This window comes from Buteo buteo, chromosome 4, assembly GCF_964188355.1.
Source record: "Buteo buteo chromosome 4, bButBut1.hap1.1, whole genome shotgun sequence".
NCBI classification, from domain to species: Eukaryota; Metazoa; Chordata; class Aves; order Accipitriformes; family Accipitridae; genus Buteo; species Buteo buteo.
In genome coordinates this window covers 61,648,044-61,671,092 of record NC_134174.1, presented here as the reverse complement: position 1 = coordinate 61,671,092, position 23,049 = coordinate 61,648,044, and the positions used below count along the sequence as shown (strand labels likewise).

The 23,049-nt window shown below is 39.9% G+C and overlaps 1 protein-coding gene across 1 annotated transcript in view; it reads left to right on the top strand.

Annotated features, from left to right (window-relative positions):
* Positions 1–23,049, top strand: part of GFRA1 (GDNF family receptor alpha 1) — a 146,088-nt gene that overhangs the window by 85,130 nt on the left and 37,909 nt on the right. The window contains exons 4-5 of the mRNA XM_075026980.1: positions 5,446–5,785; positions 22,671–22,780. Of these exons, the coding sequence (XP_074883081.1) occupies positions 5,446–5,785; positions 22,671–22,780 (450 nt within the window). The remainder of the gene's footprint in view (positions 1–5,445; positions 5,786–22,670; positions 22,781–23,049) is intronic.

The window sequence follows — 23,049 nt, the reverse complement described above, 5'->3', positions numbered from 1 at the left end:
AATCCTGGTTTCCAGTCATTGTTCTTGTAAGAGAAATAACTCTTTTTCCTGGGTGCAGGCCAGAACCCAGCAATCTGCCTCCCAGGGAGAGGTCTCATCTTTGGGCTGAAGCATGATGCTCTCTCTTGTGTTTTGCAATATGCACTATTTCCTGGGCACCTTGTTGAGAATACTCAACAGTGAGATGGTTTGAGAACCCTTCTGGGAAATGAGAACAGAGTCTCCAGGTCAAGGAAGGCATTGAACCAGAGTCTTCTAGATCCTGACTGATGATTCACCGGCGGAGTCTTATGAATCGAAGGCCAGGGTGTTTTGAAAAAGACTTTGGGTGTAGCAGCTGTGCATAACATGGTAGCTGAGTGATGAACACTTCCAAATCATGTCTGTTGGTTCATACTAAGCAATGTAAATGATCCTGATCTCTATAAGGCTTGGACAGGAGACAGTCTTTACCTCCTCAAATAGATTTATGGGTGTATTCAGCAAAGGATTCTAGGCACCTGTGGAATTTGTGTTATCAAAGACTTACATGACTTACCAGGAATGTAAAATGTTCCAGCTTTGGTCTTGGGAACCTAAAAGTCTCAGTTTAGGCAGTTTTGTTTGTTTATGTCCTTTTGTTGCTCTAGCCCTGGGTGTGCCCTTCTGCACACAGGAGTCAGTCTCATACTTGTCACCTGGTGTACCTACTGTTGCCGTCGACTGTGATTTCAACGTGCATCTTGTTGTATTTGGTAGTGCTTTGAAAGCCCTCGTTATAGCTGATAATGTATTAACTTTAATTTAAAAAGTAAAGCTTATTATGATTATGGAAAAGGATTGAAGTAGGCCTGACTGTTCTTTAAATGCTAGTAGAAGACAAGTAGAACCTCAGAATAACATGTACATGTATCAGTCTCATGATTTCTCGGGTGTGACTTGTTTTTTCTCTGCCATTTGGGATTAGAAATAATTTGTCCAGGAAAATGGTAGTTTATTTGAATCCATTAAGCTGCAGATGACAATATTTCCCATGCTTTCCTTGTTTTTTAATCTGCTCTTCTTACAAAGCAGAAGTACTTTTGTGAACTCCATAGCAGCACTTTTGTTAAAGTGGGATCGTGGTTCTTCTCTTTATTCTGGTCAGGTTTTGGTTCCTATACGCCATATACTGCACCTGTGTTGGAGTAGGCCCATACCCATGTGGTCACCTCTATCACTTTGTAATTTTGCTTTCCATCACATTAACATTTACCGCTCTCTTTACAGCATTCCCTTCACTAAAACCCCTAGAAAACCTACTAATGCTAATTACTTGCAAATAGCAATGGTAATTTTAATGCCAACCTCAGTAAATTGCTTTTTATGTGCCGTAAGAAAATTGAAAACTAAGTGTCCATTTTGCTGTTTAATAAGAATCTTATAGAACAAATAATAGTCCTTTCGCTCCTTCCATCTAGTGGGAGTATGAGTAAGAAGCTCCCAATATCCACGGAGAATCCCTTCTTGTGCACCCTGGGGTTAACAGAAGTTGAGGAGACAGCCAAAGGCTCAGTAGGTGCAGAAATGAAATAGAAATGGAAATGCAAGGAAGATGAAAGATTAAGGTGAAGAGACTGTGAAAGAGGGTGAAGCGTAAGGAAGATCACATGGGGCAGAGGAAGCCCTATTAAAACTCTAGAAACATCTCTGGATGAAAGACAAGCGTATGGGAGCTTGAGTCCAGAACTGTTGCAGCTGTAACAATGTTGGGCCAGGGTGAGGGGGGTTCAGGAGATAAGGAATACCGAAGTGGTTACACTTTATACTATAATACAAGGCCTGCTTTTTCATCAGTAAAATTTATCAGAAAAAACATCTCATCTTGCATGTGTGTGTTACATGTGCAGTAGAAGAGCTGTGAGACGGTGATCCACATAGAGGTCAGTTAGTAAGCCAATAGTTGCTCAAGCCTCAGAGTTTTTGCACATAGCGTACAGCAAACGGCCTGGTAGGAGGACATTTTTAGGCATCCTAACTCTACGGGTGCTTTCCCACCAAGGCAGCAGCTCCTGGCTCTGGCTGTGTTCTTCCTGACTCTGCCTGCACCGCCTCAGGGTAGCACCCATACCAGCGAAGCAGCTCCCAGCTGCTGGTGACTTCTGGTGGGAGGCAGCATCCTGGTGTTTGCAGATCTGCTCTGCTGGGCCCCTTGCCATGGGTGGGAACCAGTGACTCGCACACGGGCCTGAGGCATCACTTGTCACCTGCCTGGAAGTAACTTACCTCGGAGTCTGCAGTGATTTAGCAGGAGTGGAGAGCTGCATGGTTTGGCAGAGATTTCCAGAATGGGCCCAAGGCAAAGTGGACTTGGGAGAGAGGAAGCACTGCGTGGGGAAATGGTGGTGGGAAGGAATCATTACTTGTCCCAGGCTGCTACTCTGACCGGCCTCGATCCATATCCAAGTGCCCCAAGAGAAGGGGGAACCGAAAAAGGATCTCCTTACAGACCTTTCCCAAAGGATGCTGGCAGGAAAAGTAGCTCTGGATTAGATCCATTTGCTCTTAACATAGTCAGTACCTAGTAAGAGCCAAACTCCTGCCTGTCTTAATAATTTAAGCTTTGCAGAACAGAAGCTGGGTGAAATTTTGACCTTACATATTACTGCTGCGTAAGTAATCCTCAGAAACACTCTCAGTATTGTTAACTGTTTGTAGTTACCACAGGACTTAGGAATAACTATGTTGTACTTTTGCAATAAAAATAAAGCATAAAGTGTGTTCTGAACCATACATTTTGCATGAAAACACAATTTAAAAGCTTGGGAGAAGCTGGCATTAATGAGAAGAGTTGATTTAGACAGTCTTGTTTAATTCAAATGCAGTTGATGCGTATCTCTGTATGTTAGTCTTGGTTTTAAAAGGTAGAAATAATTTGTATAATGTGACAATAAATATGCCAGAAACAATAGCTAGAGACATATGTATCAAAATAGAAAAGGCTAGTGGCAAGTTACAGCCAGGAGTAGTTCTAGAAAAAAACCCCAAACACCAAAAGACTTGGTCGATGTTCAGAGTTGACATATAGAGGGATGCGAGTCTTGACTAGATATAAATTGTGTGAAAGATATGAGTGAACGTAACTATTGTTTGTGAACTATTTGCACCTGATTCAACTTTCATCCAAGATAACTTTCACTGCTGTTTGTGTCATCAGTGAATTGGCTTGTGCTCAATTTTTAAAAAAGATTGATTAACCTGTCCCTTTTGATCTTTGAGGTGTTCATATTCACAGTGCCTTTTAATTCTGTATCAGCATTTACTACATTTTGGACCCTTAATTGAAAACATTTATATGATTAACAGCAAAGAGGTGCTTTATTACATCTCGGGTTTTCTTTTAAAGAATGCTTTCTAATAGATCATACAGTAAGCTGATGTCTGTTCATATTGAAATGCCCCATTCGAAGCTCTTCCACGGAATCATGTTTTAAAGAGTGGAATTCAGCAGTTGACTCCCAGGCACAAATAACCATGTAATTACTCTGCAATCACATAGTAATTAGCATGTACTATTCATATATTGCATAATTATATGCCCTGCAGATTACATAGTAATTATATTTGTACTAAATGTATAATTCTATATACTATATAAAAAAAACTTTGAGAGTTCATAGTTAAGATTATAGTTGTAAGCTCATGTAATACAACATTTTATGTAAAAACATTACAATTTTATGAAAGGGTTGTATTTTGGATATCATCTCTTCTGCATCTGGTGTTGCTTAAACTGTGGTAGGCTGCTATTATGAGAAATGCTTGGCTCTGTTATTTATAGTCAAATGTTGCATGTTTATAATTTTGTAATTTGTGAAGATAAGAAGCAAAAAGTTGCAGATTATTGTGCAAGAAACGGATTGGGAAGGACTTGGAGCGTGCATGTTAAATGTACAAAGGTTAAATGTACAAACCCACTGAATGTAGTTACAGCATATCACTAGAGTGAAAAATCTAATGTTACTTAGGCATTGCGTTACTTCTGGCTAGGTAAGATACATTGAATAGTAGCAGGTGATTTATTTGTATAATGTGAAGCATGTGCTAGCACCAAGGCTCATCTTGGGCACAGTCAGTTCAGGCAATTGCAGTACCTCGGTGCAGCATGTCAGCCAAGCTACATCATCTTTTCCTTCTATGGAAAAAGATAAAAGGTTGATGTCCTGATCTAGGAATGGGAGGCAAAGTGGTAGGAGAATGTAGAGGAGTGGCACTGAGTTGTAGAATGGCCTTGGACTGAGTTTTGGGGAAAAGGTGGAAGATGTAGAAAAAAAGGTTTTTTTAAGAGGAACTTAGAGCTTTAGATCATTTGAGATGTTTTATCTTTGGCCAGCCCCCCTAAGAGGTTGCTGCAGAGTTTTAGGTATTTGCAAAATGTTTTGTTCAGCTTGCACATTCTGTAGCAACGGGAAGTTAATGTATTTTCTTGGATCTGTGATGTTGGCGTTCCTAATATCCAAAGCAGCATTACGATTATTCTTAATTGAATTTTTCATTCTAATGCCAGTTGCCTTCATTTTCAAGCAAAGCATATATTGGGTTTTAATATCTGGATAATGTATTGCAAAATTAAATGTGTAATTATAGTCTAAACTTTTACCCGAGTTTAATTTTTCCTATAACTTGTTGTAGCGTGTGCATGTGTGTGTGTGAGAGGCATACTCCTTGTTTTAAAGCATTTCATTCCCAGTCACTTGTTAATTCTACGTCAGCTTCTTCAAAGCTTGTAAACTTCATAAAACTTCCAGGGTTCGGGTGGCATCTATAGATCTTAGAAAAGTGTCTTTAACTAAGCATGGCGCTTACAGGCCTCGTGGGTGGCCTTGGAGAGCTCACAGTCGTGGGGCTGCACCTGCTTTCCTTTCTGGCTGGGTGGGCTGTTTTCATACCTCAAAAACTGTAGTAACAGGCATGTGGCTTTTGCATTCTGCGGAGTACCCAACTTACATTTAAATGTTGTTACCTGGTGTAGAAACTGAATGTCATTTATACTGTTCAAGGAAAAAATAAAAAATGTCAGAGCTTTACAAAAGCAGAGTTGGGAGCCCATGTTCTCACTGTGTTCTTGTGCGATAGGCCAAACGTATCCCTTCCAATTTACCAGCGATTTTAATAGTTTTTTAGTGAGACCAAGTCTTACCCAATATTCATCTTGCATGTCTGCTACAAAGAAGATGAAGTACAGCCTGCCCGGTGTAATCGTCATTTATTTGCCAGCATTCTGATCTTAACGCATGCCTATGCTCTTGTTCGCTCGTTAAACCATTACTCTAAGAAACGTAAGGACTGGTCGCAGTTTCTGGCACTGAAAGTTTTGTCTGTAACAAATATATAACCAGGATCTCATTAACAGTGAAATAAACACAAACATCAAAACACAATATAAATGTGACGCATTTCTTACTGCTGTTGTGTTGTTTTTTCTAGTGGAGCCAGTACTTTCAAAGGGGAACAATTGCTTGGATGCAGCAAAAGCTTGTAACCTAAATGATACCTGCAAGAGGTTCAGATCTGCTTACATAACCCCCTGCACCAGCAGCACGTCTAATGAAATCTGTAACAAGCGGAAGTGTCATAAGGCCCTCCGGCTATTTTTTGACAAAGTTCCCCCAAAGCACAGCTACGGGATGCTCTTCTGCTCCTGTCGAGACGTAGCCTGTACAGAAAGGAGACGGCAGACTATTGTTCCTGTGTGTTCATATGAGGACAGGGAGAAACCAAACTGCCTGAATTTACAAGAATCCTGCAAGAAGAATTACATCTGCAGGTAAGATAGCACATGGCAGGGGAGTGATTAATGAGGTACCAGAGAGAACATTTTGGTACTGCTAGGTTTGCCAGGACTAAGGGTCAGAATATCCACTAGGGAAAAGGATGAGTCAGGGAAAAAAGCAAATGCCACTGACATCCTTAACAGAATAACAAAAGCCTGCATCTGGCTACAGTGTGTGCCTTCTCCAAAACTGTTCACAGCTACTCCCTCGCACTATGGAGGAATCATTAAACCCCCAGTTTAATTTTTACAGATTTTTGTTGGAAACATTTTCATATGGTGTCTCTATGAAATGATGTCTCAGAATGACTTTTATGTCCCATTAGTGACCAGGTGAAAATAGTATTACTCATTATAATGGAATTTATTTTCATTGCAATCTTACATGTGAGCACTAATAACTGTTTGTGAATACAAGCTACATGTTGGTCTTTGTAAATGGTCACAATACACAGACTACTCATGGGCTTTTTCTTCATGGAAAGAAACGGAGTCCACATTTGCAGATTAGATCCCACTCTCTTCTTAGAGCTGTCTTAGGCTTGGAATTGTTTTATCTCCCCTCCCCTGACAAGGGTGCTGGGCTGATACAACTGGAGGGTCATTGATTCAGTGACCTAGTTCCCAGTCGCTTTCCTCTGCCTGTTCAACCCGGCGAGGCAGCGCAGAGTGCTGCTTCACAGGACAAACTGGGTCCTTTCGCCTTCAGCGAGGTCCCTGCAGGTTGTCACACAACAGTGGCATACAGGACCTCCTCTGCCCCTAGGCAAGAGAGAACATTTTGGTACTGCTAGGTACTGCCCTTTCTTCCTACTTAGCATTGTGTATGTTTATATTAGAGCGTTGCTGTGCTAATGTTGTATTTATGAAGTTATGCCCAAGAATCTTGCTCATTTCTAATGTGTAAATTCCTTGTAGATTATCCAGTTCTGTGAATTAGCAAGTAAGGAAATAAACACTATTGTAAAATGTCAAGGACACTGAAGATATGATGTAAATCTTAATAAGTATTTACATATGCCTGGTAAAATATTTACTTTGAAGTTTGTTTATGAGATCCCCACTGCTGATCTTAAGCATTTAGCCATAGCACCTCAGATGTGCCCGAGTGTTGTTCAGAGTTGAGGAGGCGAGCAGCGTCCTACCCTCGGCGGCTCAGGGGAAGTCTGGAGCCAGTTTCCTGCTGACCCAAATTAGAGCAAATTTAAATCAGAGCAGGTTCTTTTTTTGGCCCGGTGAGTTGCATTCAGCACCTTCACAGCTGATGCTATTGCAGTTTATGAAAGCTGGATACATGTAGTCCTGTAAAACCACCTGTTTTCCGTTTCCATGTTGTGCCATTAGTCTTTTTGCTTATATATATATGTCTTCCCTATACACAGGCCCTGTTAATTAGTAGAGTTACAGTATCTTTATTGTGTTTTCTGCCAAACTTAGAGTGTGTTACAGTGCCAATGAAATGGGAGAGAGGATTTTATAGGGAGACTTCTTCCTATTATTCAGGCTGTAGTGTTCAGGAATAACTTAGATAAATTAATGCCATTACTTCTCTCATGACTGTGTTTTCCTTTGGTCAGCTTTGATCTAATGTTGTCTCAGCAGCTAAGTTTTTAATGGCGTTTTGTTTAATTTGACTTCACGAGTCTGGTGTTATGCTTTCTCCATTGCAACGCTGCAGAGGAAAGCTTGGTAAAGTCTCTGCTCCTGTAGCCCTAAGTTACAGCTGGCACTGGGGTGAAAATGGATTTCTTTACAGGTTCTTCCTGGGCTGCTTTTCTTTAAAATACCAAAATCAAAAAGTTTGAACTCTTCCAAGGCTCAGTGAGACCTGGCTGTGAGGGCGAGAGGCAGCGCGGGTAAAAGGGGATGGGTGGGCAAATGCCTGCGGTGTCTGGGGCAGAGTCAGTGAGTGCAGTACTTAGGTCCTACGCCTGGAGGTAAAGAAAGCTTGATATGTTGCTGAGAGTCATCTCATGTGGGTGTTAATACCTCCTGGGCTGTCTAAACTGCTAGTGTATTTAATACCTTCCCTCTCTACTGTCATGGAGAGGAGAGGTCAGCAGCAGAGCTATCCCAGCCTATCCATAATAACGGCAAAAGACATTTTGTCTCTGTGACTTGTGCACTTAGAGGGAGTTGGTGTGATTTGTTCCTCTGTCCTGCAGGAAAGCAGGGACTTGGGCAAGGGAGGAGAGAAAGGGGAGAAGATCTCCTGTATTGGCACTGATAAATATCAGTCTACATAGTAATTCCAGATATGTTTAGAATAATTAAAAGCAGTAGTCAGTAGGCATATAATTCTATCTTTGATAACTTCTATTTCATTTTGAAATCAAAAAGAGTTATCTAAATGGGAGAATAATTTGAGAATACATTATGCCTACTGTGAAACAAGTAGAAATATTAGAAACTATTCTTTGTGTGCCTATTATATCTATTAAAGCTTCTTCATAATGCTAGTTAAGACAAGGGGGACAAGTTCTAAAGGGTTTCTGAAAGTACCTTGGTTTACGAATGCGGCATACTCAGAAATGCAAGATTTGAATCTGCTCATAGTGTGTATAAAATATCAACTGGGCCTTTGCAAATAAGTATTTAAACATTCAATTTTGGATCCTCGTTAAAAGCTTTGTCCTGAATGCACAAATCACTGAATCTGTTTTTGAAACAGTGTTAAGAGCAGAGAAGCGATTTGGCCAAAATGCAGGTATCACTAACTGACACGGCAGGACACTTTGCTTATTTTTTTTCTTTTTTATTCATTAATCTATCTGTTATATAACATAAACTCTCAGTGAGGGAGAAAAGGACCAGAAATGTCAGGAAATGCAAATAAGTTGTGACTTATGTAAATAGTCCTAATTTTTCACCTTCATCAGAATACTGAATTGTTCACTTTCATTACCAGTTTTCTGCTGCCTCTACTTGTATCCCAGTCCATATCCAGCTTTAAAAACAACTGGAGTCTCTCAGGCATGCCTGTCAATGCTCACTGAAAAGAAAAGCAAAAAAACCCAAAGAACAAAAAGAAGCCATTAGAGTTCCTTTTTATTATGAACATTAACAAAACTTCTAAGGAAAGTCAATATACTGTCAAAAACTTTCACCAACAATGTTGTCCTGGAATAATTCAAACCTCAGGAACCTCCTCTTCTGTTCACTTCAGCCACCCATTAAACTTCAGAAAGTTGACTGGCATGTTTTAAAAATACCATTCTGCTGTAAATGCAGGGCAGTGTGCTTCATTTTTGCCACTATCACATTTAACAGTGTTTCAAATACTATTTTCTTTGAGTAATGAAAGTGTGAGTCATTAGTTTGGTGGTTTTAATAATCTGTGTTTTGAATTTGCATACTTCTCTGTCTCCTGGATGCATTCAGAAGGCACTGCCCAGAATGATAATGATGCAGACAAATTGTTTAGTAAAGAACAGTATCAATCCAGTCTCGTGCTGCAACGATCTGAAAAGAAGGATAGTATAAAATGAGGCATTTTTTGTTCACATAAGAATCTAGTGACAGCATGTTTCTTGTCCTCCACAATTACTATGTTCAAAATGGTTGGTCAAATCATTGAGGCTTGTTTTTAAGGTAAAATAGACAGAAAGTAGTTCGTGACTAACTTCAGAAGACAGCTATTTGGACCTTTTTATTTTTGGCTAAAATAGATACTATTATTAATGTTTTGCCTTTAGTTTTATAAAAAGCACATGTTGCTGGCTACAGCTATTTGATACTGAAAAAAAAAGAGAAAATGGCTGCATAATATATTTAAATAATTTTTCCTCATTGGATAGCTGAAGGATAATAGGGAAATGTCCCATTAGATTTCAATAGATGGGTCATCTCCCTGAAAAGACAATAAAGATATTTTTGGCACTGTGTATTCAGAGAGCTAAATCTTTATAAATGTACTTTCATTGGTGTGTTCTTACCCCTTGACCAGTTTCTGGTCACCTGTCCTATCCAGTCTTAATTTTGTTGCAACCACCCAGTCATTCAATTCTGTATGAAAGATATCTGCATCTACAGGTATAAGAACGTTGTGTGAAAATATGCGAACATTTTCAGCAGTGCGTAAAAGAGTTCATCCACAGTAAAAGCTAGAACAAAAGCTCAGCTGCTTGCTATGTTTCCTGAGAACATAAGAAACTTGCCAAGAAATTAATTTTTCTTCTTTATATTCTGTTGAACATTTTTAATGATAATTTACCATGGAAAGGGAGGGACTGTATCTGTGTTCCTTTCCCATAAGGCATGTGCAATCTGCAAGTGCTTTATACCAGTACCTGTTTGTAAAAGTGGCTTCTCTGTGTAAGACTTCTGGGCTGTTCCTGCAACACGTACCATTACTGACTGCAAACCCTACACCATCATGGATAAGATCTGCCAGAGGAGGGGGTGGTCAAACACTATAGGTAAGTCTATGAGGAGATGTTATAAATGTGCAGTCAGCCTTTTTTGTCCTGCTATTGCAGAGGGAGAGCACAGCACCTTGTGTTAGAAGAGAGCCTTCTTCGCTTAAAGCATTAACGGGTAGCAGGGAGGAGTGCAGTAAAGGGTTGTGTGGGGGGAGAGGGAAGACGGGAGGAAGAAAAATGCCCTATTCCTCAAATGTTCTATTCCTTAGACTTATCTTTCGTTTTTCTCACTTTCTCCCTTGCTTTTTTTCTCATGCCTCATCCCCTTGCTTAGTCTCCTTTCATCTTCTCTTTCCAGATCTCCCAGTCATTATCTGACTTTCACTGCCTCTCCACCACGTTTGAATTCTCTCTATTATGGCCACTTACAGTCCCTCCTCACCTGCTCCTCGGCGTGTTGTTCTTTTCCTCCCTCGATATTCTGCCACAGTCCAGTGATCTTCTGTAATTCAGAAGATGAGAGGGAAAACATAGGTGCTACCTCCCTTTCTGAACCTTGTAGCTTATATTGGTTACAATTCAGTTGGCCAGCTACTGAGCCTGACTGCTCAGTCTCAGACTGACTTGAGCTTGATGTGTTAAAAGGACATTATACAGTTCTGTAAAACAGAGCCGGATTTGCATCCCTCCGGGGTATTTATATCAGTTTGGCACTCAAAGCTGTCTGGCAGCTCCTTGAGATGATTGTTTTGCTGTGGGTATGCAAAACCAGGACAGCAACATACTTTTTGTAATGCTCTTAAGGACATTAAAACAGGGACACTCTTGATTTCTAGAGACACGCAGGCTATGCCTATATCGTACGTTTGGAGACTGAGTCAGGGAGTGGGCGAAAAACCTCGTGTGCTGCCTGACTCACCCTGCACTGGATGTAGGAAGTCTGCAGTGTAATAGGGTTAGCTTGAGCTCAGGCTACCTGCAAATCCTCCCTGCTCTCTGCACATGGTATCAGGAAGGCTCCTGTCTGCAAAATACCGAGTGGGACAGGAAAAAAAGTAAAGCTACCTTTCGGCCCATATACTGCAGCGTGCCCACAAGCTCACCTCACATCTATGAGCATAGCCTGAATTTGAAGAAGAATTATTTTTATATGTATATATAAGCGTATGTATATGTGTATATATTGCTGGAGGTACCATATTTATTTAAGTGAAAAACACCCCAGGTATTAATTCATTTTAATGAATTAATAGTGAGGAATGATCACAGTTCAGAAAATTCAAAAAATGGGATCTGGGGGCAGGTGGGACAGAAGCTGGTGTGCTCTGCAGAGGAAACATGATGGTGTAGTAGAGTATGTGTGGGGGGAATTGCTAGCCTGGAAAAAATTATTAATGCAGTCTCTGCAAAATAAGCAAAACCTCTTTCAAGTCAAGTCAAAGTAAAGATAGAAAATGCTGCAATATTGTATTATTTTCTTCCCGTCTAGTCCTTTACATGATTCATTACATTGATGTCTTTTATTAGCAGAGTAAAATAGGCGAAGTATTACTCTCCCCTCCACCCCATAAACAAAGGTCATTTTAAATTTCTTCCCTCTGAATAAAACTGAATGAATCAAGCAGTTCCTCCTTAAAAGATATCCATAAGTCCTTTTGGAATCCAAAAATCAGAGCACCCAGCAAAACAAGACTGCTTTGTCCCTGTTAAAGTGTAGATGGATCTCATTCTGTGGTGCCAGGATCTGCTTGGCCAGTCCTCATTTATACTCTCTCTGTTCTGCTTAAGAGGGTCTTGAAGATTAAAAGCTTGCTGGGTGATTGACATTTCTCTGAAAGAAGCAAAGACACAAGGATATAGTAATTAGAAAAATGGCTCAGCTTTATTCCTGCACCCAACTTTCACATCCCTTTGTGCTTTAACAACGAAGAGAGCTCATGCACAGGGGGTTTATGCTCCAAGAAGCAGTAACTAGACAGTATCTTTACGCTGAGGTCCCTCGTCAGGCAAGCTTGAAACTCTCCAGGCAGCATCCTTCAGTCAGCTAGAACCTCTGCTGATTGCTGCAACCCAGTCTCCACGGAACGGGAGTGTAATTCGTTTGTGCCCATTACCTGCAAAACACAAGTTATACCTCAACATTGTCAGAACTGTTTGATTCAGATGACTTCTGTTGTGCATGGTGTAGCTTTGGCAGTATCCCTGACGTGGCTGAGGTCCTGCTTGTCCTTTCTGGTTACTTTTAAGGTTAAAACAAACCATGGCACTGAATGTTCATTATTACCTGTCTACAGGGTTGAAAAAGTGAAAGAGGGAGTAAAGTATGTGTGCGAACACACAGGAATTGTAAAATAAACTTGGATACAAACGATTAGAGTTTTATAGGTCATATTTAGATACCCTGCCTTCCACGTTAGTCCCTTTTTAGCCAAAATGATTCGGTAGGCTGAAGTACTCGCAGGCACCAGTAAACTTCAGCTCTAAGACTTTGGGGGCATTTTTATCATCCAAATTTGGTCCTTCATCTCTGTGTATCATTTTGTCTGAAGAGGCTTGTTTTGTTATTCTAAGTGAGCAAGGAAAACTGCCTGTATAATAGAAGAAATAAGATGACTACAGGTTAGAAAGATGAGCCAGGAAGGGAGTTACAGCAGGGCAAATGTGACCCATTTTGTTTTCTTCATTTATCATGGGGGAAAGATTAAACTACAGATATTAATGAATCAGTTTCTCCTATGTTTAGTTAAAAATATTGAAATCCAGGAAAGTTAAATTTGGTCTTAAACTTTAATAGACATCTAAATTTGGAGCTACTCATGTTCTTACGGATAAGCAAGCACTTAATTGCTTTGCTGGATGGGGTTCCAGTAAGAGTACTGATACTGCTGATTTGCTGAATTGTTAGTTGAGAGATTTTTATAGAGAGCAGGAGTTTAGCACCCATCGGTTTGCATGAGTAGTTTCCACCCACTAATCTGTTAAATCCGCAGAAGAGAAGATTTTTGATCCTTTTTAATGTACACCTGGTCACATTTGGCTAACTTGCTGTTTCTGGGGCAAAGAAAGGGTGTGTATATCACACAATAGCATTTTCTTTAATAAATCAAAATGTTTTCTCATTTGCCTCAAACCATGTATATGCTACAGGCAAGAAGCTGCTGTATGTTTAATGTGAATAACAGAGCTATTATATCAAGTCCATTCCCAGTGTGCTTCCTCTGACATCAGTGACTTCAGTGGATTTATTCCAGGAGTGAATTTGGCTATTCCTGTTCTGTGTAGGTAAATCTTCAGGCAGTACTAATTAAAAGAATGTCAACTGATTTTACCATTCCATTATGCTGGACTTTGTAAAGGTTATTTATATCATTCTACATCAGGCCCCAGTGAGAGAATATTTCTGGTGGCAGTTCATCTATTAAAATAGCTGCAAGAAAATGTAAGCACTGGAACTAAAAATAAAACTTTGTTTCTCAACAGAGCAAGTGACAGCCACATGCATATTTTCAAATTTTAGCATTTTAATGTCTACTGAATAGAAATTGCATTGCTTTCATTATGTTTTAAGCACTACCATGTTACTGACAGAGTAACTACTATTAAGTGGAAGCCAGATGTAAATGTACCAGTATCCACAAAGACTTCTCAGCAGAGGTGGTGGTTGTTTCCTATGCTTTGATTATCTGCTGGCTTTGAAACAAGTGACACAGAAAAAGTTATCTGGTGTGTGTTTACTGTGGAATATAGATTTTCTGTGTGAGCTAACTGTGACCCTTGCCTAAGATTATTAATAGATGACCTTACATTCACGTGTTTGTGCTTACACTATATTTGTTCAAGCACATTCTATAAACCATTACAGCAAGCTTTTCTATTAGAAAGCGGATATAACTAAGACCTCTGTTAAATTAAAATGACTTGTTCAGTTCACTTTCTTTTGTTCCAATTCAAGCATAAATTACAGGGGTTGTCCTCTCAGTTATGATGCTCCCTTTTCTAATTATGCACTGTGAAATGCTGGAGATACATCTCAGTAACTGGCCATCATGCAGCATTGCAAAATATTCTTCAGAATGGACAATATCTTTCAGAGCAACTTCTGTAAACATCTGGATATATCACAGGCTGTCAGCTCTCAGCCTCAGTGGCCATGTTCAGGTTTTTTTGACAGTGGAGACAAAAAAGCCTCTTAAGACAGCCAGATCATCCTTAACTGGTAAAAATTGGTTATTTTCCAGTCTTATGCTACAAATCAGTGCTTTTTGTACTAGCATTATATATCCATATAGCTTCTAAAAGCAAGTAAAACATGTTGAATAAGATCAATGCTATACTGGTTTGCTAGTGCCAGAACTTTTCGACTTGCAGTTTGATGAGGCTTGTTTTGTGCGTGGAAAAAAAGGGTTCACATAAAAGAGACTCTTAATCTGCTTTTATCTGCTGTAGTTCTGATTTTATATTTGTTGTCTTACTCCTGAGGTCGGAACAGTCTTTAGAGTAGCTTCAGGATGAGTTTCAGCTATGCTGGCTGCCTACAGACCCTGCTTGACTTGAGTGCAAGGACACAGTGGGCACCCTTTCTCTCCTTCGGCCACATCTCTGGCAAGGGGACACAGAGCTGTTCCCTTCAGGAATGCCGCCACACATACCACAGTGCCACTGAGGGATTTTCCTATGCAAAAAGCATCCCTATGTAACCTTAGGAAACCTGATGATCCAGCGCACCTGCCAACAGAAACTTTTCTGGTAAAGAGAGAACTTGTATTGGACATTTTAGATTAGTTTTTTTTTGTCTCCAAACTCCACAACAGTTTCATGCTTGAGTCAGAAATATTCTATTATAGTTTATTCAAGTGGTTACAGAGAATATTATTGTCATGGACATCTTTCTCAGATACTTGGAACCACATCTTTTCAGTGTGCACTCACAATATAGTTGTTAGCAAACACGTAAGCATCCAGTGGCACACTCAAGGACTTGCAGTGGCACTAATTTCTTTGGCTTGCTTTTAGAGAGTGACAATGATTTTCTTAGGTTTCCAGCCTGTAATTCAAAGACACTCCTGTCTGCCCAGCTAATGAAGTGAGAACAACTCTATCTGTAATGCACTAGTTCTTTCCTGAGTAACAGGCTATCAAGAGACACTCTGAGGCTTGGGCATCTTTAAACATGACAGTCATGTATATTTAGAAGCTTCAAATTAAACAGCGTAAAGGAAATGAAATGAAATGAAAATATACAAATTCACGGTACTCGGAAAGCAGCTAGTGGATTTGTTCATGTTATTGGAGAGCTTTGGTACAGAGACAGATAGACTAAATAGAAATCTTACCAGCATCCCCTGATAGAAATCACAGACTGACAGTTCATCCTATCATTTTGTAGAAGATTCTCAGAGAAGTGTTTTCTTTGCAGCTGAGAAGACAGAAACACATTATGCATGCTTAAAATCAATGGAAGGAAACAGAGCCCCGCAAAACATATTTAATATAGGTTTGATTTCCTGTGGAATGCTTTCCAGATGTTCTCTCCAACAGGCCTCTAAAAAATGATGTGAGGTAATTTTTTTGCAAACAGAAAGAGAAAATTCTGGTTTGTGTCACTGCATCTGAGAATCATTGTTCTAATTCTTTATTGCATTACCTTGTGCTCAGGATTTGCACCATATTTTTCAAAATTGGTTTTATTACAGAAAAAGTCAGTAGTGTAAAAATACTTATATTACCCAATTGCAAATAAATCATACTTCTTTAGAATCACATTTGAGCTTAGTAGTTATCCTTAAACCCAAAGGACACCTAATATATTAAATTAGAATTACTCTCATGCACGATCTTGAGTCACTTAGAGGATTTAACCAACATTGATAAACTATGAGATTAGTGTTTTGTTAAGTTCTTTTGATTTTTCTGTAGCAGACATTGTGTAAAAAGATCTAACAGGTCTCTAGCAGATGACATGAGCAAGAGGAAAAGATAATGTTAACAGAAAATGGTATATAACTTACTTTATTTTGCTTTGCATAAAATACAATAATAGAACATGGATGTGGGGTATGTTTACTTTAGAGCACTTGTTACTCAGAAAAATGAGGTTTGTTAGTAGAAAAATAGAAGGAATGTTTGTACTGTTAATTTTAAAATATAGACATCCCTAGATGGAAATATTTTTCATTTTGCATGACTGAATTTCTAATAGCTCTCCATTATCTGGGGTACTAGATGTCTAGAAGGCCCCGGTAAACAAAAAGCCTGGATAACATAGGTAATGGCAGATATGGTGGGGAACATGGTAGAGACCGTCAGCCAGGCAGTTTGGGTGGAGTGTGGGTGCTCAGCTGGAGGAACCAGCTTTGGTGGACTGTCGTGTCTGTGCCCGATGCTCTGAGCAAGCATTTGTGATGCAAAGGGGCATCTGCATGAATCTTGTGTGGTCTCTGGTTGTTTCTGTATCCAGTTATTCCACAATCCAAATAGGCTGCCTGTATGTAATTGGGGCTTGTCTGTATTTTACTTCCAGATGAACACCGCAATTTTTAGAGATAAATTGAATCCAGAATCAAATATTTGCATGGGCTTAGGCTGCCAGTCATTTAAAATAACAAAACAGAATCAAAACCAGACAAAAAACAACTTATTTCAGTTAGTGGCTGGTATTTGGTGTCCAAGATCCTGTAATGGTTTCTGCCAGTGATGGAAAAGATTTGGGTCTGCTTATGGGAGAGATGCTGCTTTCAGTATTCAGGGCTGGCGGGCCAAATGGTCCGCCATCAGATCTTTACTTTTTTACCGTTCCTTCCCACAAGGTACAAATGCTGAGCTGTGTGTAAGGGTGAAGCATGGACTGGGGGCTCCCCGGGGTCCATGGGGACCCCCCTAGGACAGGCAGGGCAGGACCTTGCAGGTCTCATCCCCCCACCCCAGCCAGGGAGCGGGGCAGCCGGGGGCAGCCCCGAGCATCAGGCACTTCCCTGGGGATGGGCTGGGACATCGGCTCACGGGTGGATCTGGCTCAGCGGAGCCCATGGCTGGGCAGGGAAGGGCTGTGGGGGGCTGGAACCGAGGTCCTACGGCATCGCTGGGGCGGGGGGGGCTGGAATGGGATCCTGGGCCATAGGCTGGGTAGGGGAAGCCCTGGGGGTGGGCAGGGACATTAGTGCCCTCGGGGCCTGGACACTGTCATTGAGAAGGAGGGTAGCAACCAAAGAAGAACTCAGCTTTTTGCTGAAAAAAATTAATGGAGTTGCTGTTTAATAAATATATGTAAAAATGACCATTTAAAAAAAACTGTCAAAATTTATAGTTGCTCACAGGCACTCAACAGTGTGTGTACATAACTAAGGAGGTATGAAATGTATTAGTATTACACGGCTCTAGTGTCTTTTAACGAAAAAAAATGGGTCAAAGCTGTGTTACTAGGTGCTGGGAGGGTCATCTCTCTTGTGACAGAGCTGCTCTGAGGCTTTTTTCGGCTCACTAGTTGATAGAGTTTATGTAGTCTTTGCCTCATTTTCTCACTGCCGACTCACCGTGTGTTCATGAAACAAAGAGGAAATGTATAGCTCCTCCAACAATGAAGCCATTAGTTTGGCCACGTACCAACCCCTCTTGCCACTATTGCATCCCAACAGAAATAACACCACCCAAGCTCCACAGGAGCTATTTGTAGCTACAGAGGAGGATACTGCATTTGACCCCCACAAAAGAAGAACAAGTAGTTGGGCTTGTTTTTTTCTATAATGGTGTCATTTATCACTATGACACATATTCATTGACTTAGTCTGAATTTTTTCAGTGTCAGATATATACTTCTTTTCTGTTTTGAATATTGATGCAGCACTTCCCTTACGTGACTATGCTGTGTCTGCCAAATGGTGTCTAGACGCTAGAGCAGCTTTGACTAATTAGTGTAGTCACCCCAGTCACTCAGCTTTGGCATTTACGTGCTCTTTATGTTACTGCTGTGGAGCCATAAATAGGTACCTAAACACAGGCAGCAATGTAAAGAGAGATGGCGGTGAGCATGTCCAGACTTCACCTAACATCACCGAGGTGAGCGCAGAGGACAGCAGCCTTCGCTCCCTGCGTTCTCTAACAGGGCAAGTAGTTGTAACCACTCACCTGGACATCATACCGTACGGGTGTGCAGTCAGCGGGACGTCCGGATTTGATGTCTTTCTTGGCCTGAAGATTGCCAATGCAAAGGCAAGGCTAAGAGAGAAGATTTCTCCCTCTCAAGGCTCAGCCCCTCCATCCCAGCAATTGAAGATATGTACAGCCAGAGAGAAAAAAAGAAGTCAGAGAAATCAAGACCTGCTAGCCCAGTGATAGGGGTACTTCTTGGGGATGACTCATATGTCTGGTTCGTAGAGTTGCTTTCCGATAGGCCATGAATTATACCAGATCCAAGCTGAAAATGCACTTTTAGAATTTTTCTGCAACTTCATCATTTATATCATGCTTTTAAATACTGCACCGGTACTGAAGCTGAGTTGACCAACTTTAAAGAGGGAGAACTGATAAATATCAAAGATAACTTCAGAACATCAAAGAATTTTTACAAAACCTTGAGAATAAAAAATAGTGAAAACCTAATCAATGTTGCCTACGCAACAGGCTGTGCTAATATAAAATTAAATTGTCTCAAAAATTATATGCAGATTAAACACAATACTGCTATTAACAAAGCTTATTTGTAAGCAAAATTTGAAAGTTTTGATTTATCCTGCTGAGTATTTGAAGAACCACTATCATAAGGAAAGCAAATTAACTTTGTTTTCTTTGTATTTTTAACTGTTACAAATGATTTTACTGCTACGAATACAAAGCATTAGAGAATAGCAGGTTTGGGATTTTTTTCTCTTAGAAAGTCTGTTTGTTGTTTGAGCAGATATTCTTTGAATTTGCCAATGGATTATTCTTATTTTTTCAGTTAGTGGTATACAAAGTATTTAAAGTGAGCTTTCCAGAAGATCTGCAGTTTACTTTGAAGAGATTTTACAGGGGTAAGATAACCAGCATTTAATTTGTGGCCCTGCAAAAAGAATTTTTTTTTTCTTTTTTTTTCTTCCTAGGAAGAAGATTTCTGGATAGTTCTATTCAGTTACTTTTTTTTTTTTTTTTTAATGCAAGGGAAAAGAAAAAAACATTAATGCTGCTGTGCACAAAGAGGATTTGTGATTCTTCAACAGAAAAAGAAAACAAGTTTCTTATACATGTGGTCCTGCTATATGTTATGCACAATATAAAACTGCTGTCTCTATCCAGCCATCTAGCATATAGATACACATATGTACATAGCACATGTAAAACTGTCCACACTTGAAGGCACACATGTTGCGAGCTCTGTTTGTTCTCTGGATTACCAAACTGCTGAGTCATGAGTTAGACACTTACTCACAAGTTCCTACCTACAAGTTGCTTCTTGCTGAAGGAACACTAAGATAACCCAGTATGCATATTTTTATAGGACTTCAATCATCTGATTGCTCTTTTTCAGCATCTGTAAAAGGATTGTCTCTTTTACCCAAACAGTTCTTACTGTCATGTGCAATACTTTAGGATAAATGATTCTGTGGTTCCTAATTAGGCTAATTTGTCTCTCTCTAGATAAATAATAGCACCACTGTTCTGGTATTGCTGATGAGCACACTTTCATCAGTGCCAGTCTACTGGAAATGTTTGGGGCTAGTTCTTCAGTGAGTGTTAATCAGCAGAACTTTGCTGAAAATAATGGAGTTATTTTATGGCAGATGGAGGTCTGTCTCCATTTTTATTTGCTGGCCTTAACTTTATCTCCAGTGGAAATGAATCCACATAAATATCAGGTATAGTTAACAGCTCAGGAGAGAGAACTTTGATAGTATGAAGTTTGGATGACTCACTAGGGAGGACATGTATGATGATGTCCAGTAATGCTTGGACCAGAGATATCTGAACTATATTTGGCTTATGAAAACTTAAATGTGCAACATTGTCAGACCATTAACTTTTATGACCACAAAAATTCTTCAGAAATTAGCATAGAAATCATGCTGTATGCAAAAGGGATCAGCAGAGCACTTTTTAGCCTCCTTTAGGGTTTACAACAAATAAATTCTTTAAGCAGACTGGGTAGTAAATGACTGCTGTTATTCCATAGTTATCAGTCCTTAAAAACATTTAGAGAAGAGGAATTATTAAATGATCTCTGGACCAATGCACCTAATAATCTGAGGGAGAACTGGATATTTAAGAATGATGAAATGGTTGCAAGAAAAGTTTTCAGAATTTTCAAGACACTGGTCATATAATTGCATCTCCAAAAAGATTTATTTGTGGTCACATAAATAATGAAATTTAAATCTGAGGAGCTACTTTGTTTTAGAAAGGCAAAAATACTGCACATACAGCAGGCCTACTCTTTCTACCATGGCAAAGGTTTTTCATACTAGATAGATGTAATAGGCTCTTCTGTCCTAAAACAGACTTCATCCAGGTATTAGCAGAATTTGTAAAAACCTTGGAAACTGTCTTTGTTCCCAGTTGCTCACAAGGCTGGATCTGAGCCATTATCTTAATTATTGACTGAGAGAGGAATCACTGCAGTAACATAGGGTTTCCTTGCCCTGATTTTCTTCATGGTGCTGCTATTTATTTCTTCCCATACCTTGGAATCCATTTCTTCTAAGCCTGTCCCCTGGTACATACAGTATATATTCACCAGCAAAGTAAAGATTTTATGGAAATTTAGAAATTTTTGTATACATTTAGGGCATCTTGAAGGATCGGTAAAGAGCTTGACTTTTTAAAGCTATTAAAGGCAACAGGGTACAGATGTTCATCTCAAGGTTAAATGTTTAAATAAGGGAAGGGAGGGAGTGAAAAGCTTACAGTTGACTGTGGTTTGAAGGCAACCTTGGATTTGCTGGTGTCAGTACAGTTAGCGAGGGATGGAACTGAAAAGAGGTCATAAGAATAGCTCAGATGAATTCAGGTACAGTTTGCATACGGTCTATTTATAGGATGTTTTCTCAAACTAAGCCTGTGAACCTTTTGAAGTTTACCCATCACTACTTTCAGGCCAATTAATGATGTACATCCAATACCATTCTGAGGCAGGTAAAACAATAAAGCAAACAAAGATAATTAGTCTCTGGAGCATGTAAACAAATAAAGTAAATCACTTGCAAATCACTTGTTTCTGCTAACTTTTGTGTTTTCATTGCAAAACTAAAAAAGGGCATTTATATTGCAAATCTACATAATGCTAGAGCAGTGCTGAAAACGCATAGATCATACAATTCTGATTTTGAGAGGGCTTTGCAAAGATTAAGCACCTGATCCTGAAACATCACTGTGACTTGTTATATGCAAAAAAAACATTTTCATCCCTTTTTCACAGAAGAGAAGATCGAAGTAGGGAGGTTAAATAATTTTGTTCATGGAAATAAAGATCTAAACAACACTTTATAAGTAAACAAAAGTCACTGCTCCGGGTTTACAAGTCTAAGTGAAAGCACCAGTGGAGCTGAGGAGAGCAAGCCAAGATGGGCAGGAGGGCGGCTGTAGGATGTGGGACCTTGACCCAACTCAGTGATGCCTCTCAAATTTTACAGACCTGAATGCGAGCATTATGTGGCCTTTAAAGTGCAAATAACCAGAAGAGTTCCTGGCTGCTAGTCTTTTCTTTTGTTTTCCAGCCTAGTAGTAATCTGTTAATTGCAATACAGCTTCACTCCTAGTCTTAAAGCACTTCCTATAAGTAAGCAGTGCTCTCCCCGCTTGGACATGGGGTAACTGAGGTAAGTGAAGATAATACGGCCATTCAGCAGCAGAACTCGATGCAGAACACACATATCCCTTCTTCTGAGCCGTGGGCTCAATACTGTAGACTTCGGATAAATGCACATTTTGCAAGAACGAATAGATTCTCAGTACCGTGGCTCCGGGGGGCTGTGGAGACCGTGCCATCTGGATCTGCCTGCTACCCCCAGTTTGGCCAGCTGGTTCTGCTGGCCAGTCCAGAGCAGCAGTAAGCCCATTCCCTGGAAACTCAGGGCAGTACCAAAGCAGGTCCTGCCTCAAGTCATGTAGTAAGAGAACTCTGTGAGCACAAACCTACAGTTTTGTGCAATCAGTAAAACAGCAGAAACGGTGTTCTGAATCTGTAGAACAACAGATTCCAGTTAGAGTTCAGATCCAGGCAAAATGACTGCTCATATGATAAAATTGCTCTTTGTCTTTTTTTTTTTTTTTTTTTTGGCATGAAATTGCAGAGCATTTCTTTTAGTAAAGGGAAGACATTTCCCTGTTGTTCTGTCCCTTTTTACTGTTTTCTTACACTTTTTTCTTCTGACTTCAAAAATGGATTCAGGAAAGACATGCATCTTAGAAAGAGACTCTCATCAGCTGAAATGTGTCCAATATACATTTAAGTTAAAGAATATTAAGCCTTGTCCAAAAATAAGAAGAGTGTAAAAGGTAAGAATGCCTGGAGGCTTGATTTTTAAAGATATGCATTTTTCTTCACGTTGCAGATCTCGCCTTGCAGATTTCTTCACAAACTGCCAGCCTGAGTCACGGTCTGTTAGTAGCTGTCTGAAGGAGAACTATGCTGACTGCCTCCTCGCTTACTCGGGGCTTATTGGTAAGAAGGCAGGGAAAGGTGGGGGCTTGCTCAGTCTAAGAAAAACACCCCAACTGTATTTTGAAGGCCCACATAAAATAAAAGCTGTGGAATGTAATACTGTACAGTATGATACTAGGCAAAATTCTCCACCTAAGTGTATTGGCCCTGTGTTACCTTACAGAGATTCCTGGGGTAAATTTGTACTTTGTAAGGAAATTAAGGATAGAAGATAAGGAGAGAAAGGTGCTTGAATTTGAAATAAATTGAATCTTACAAAGTAAAGTTTA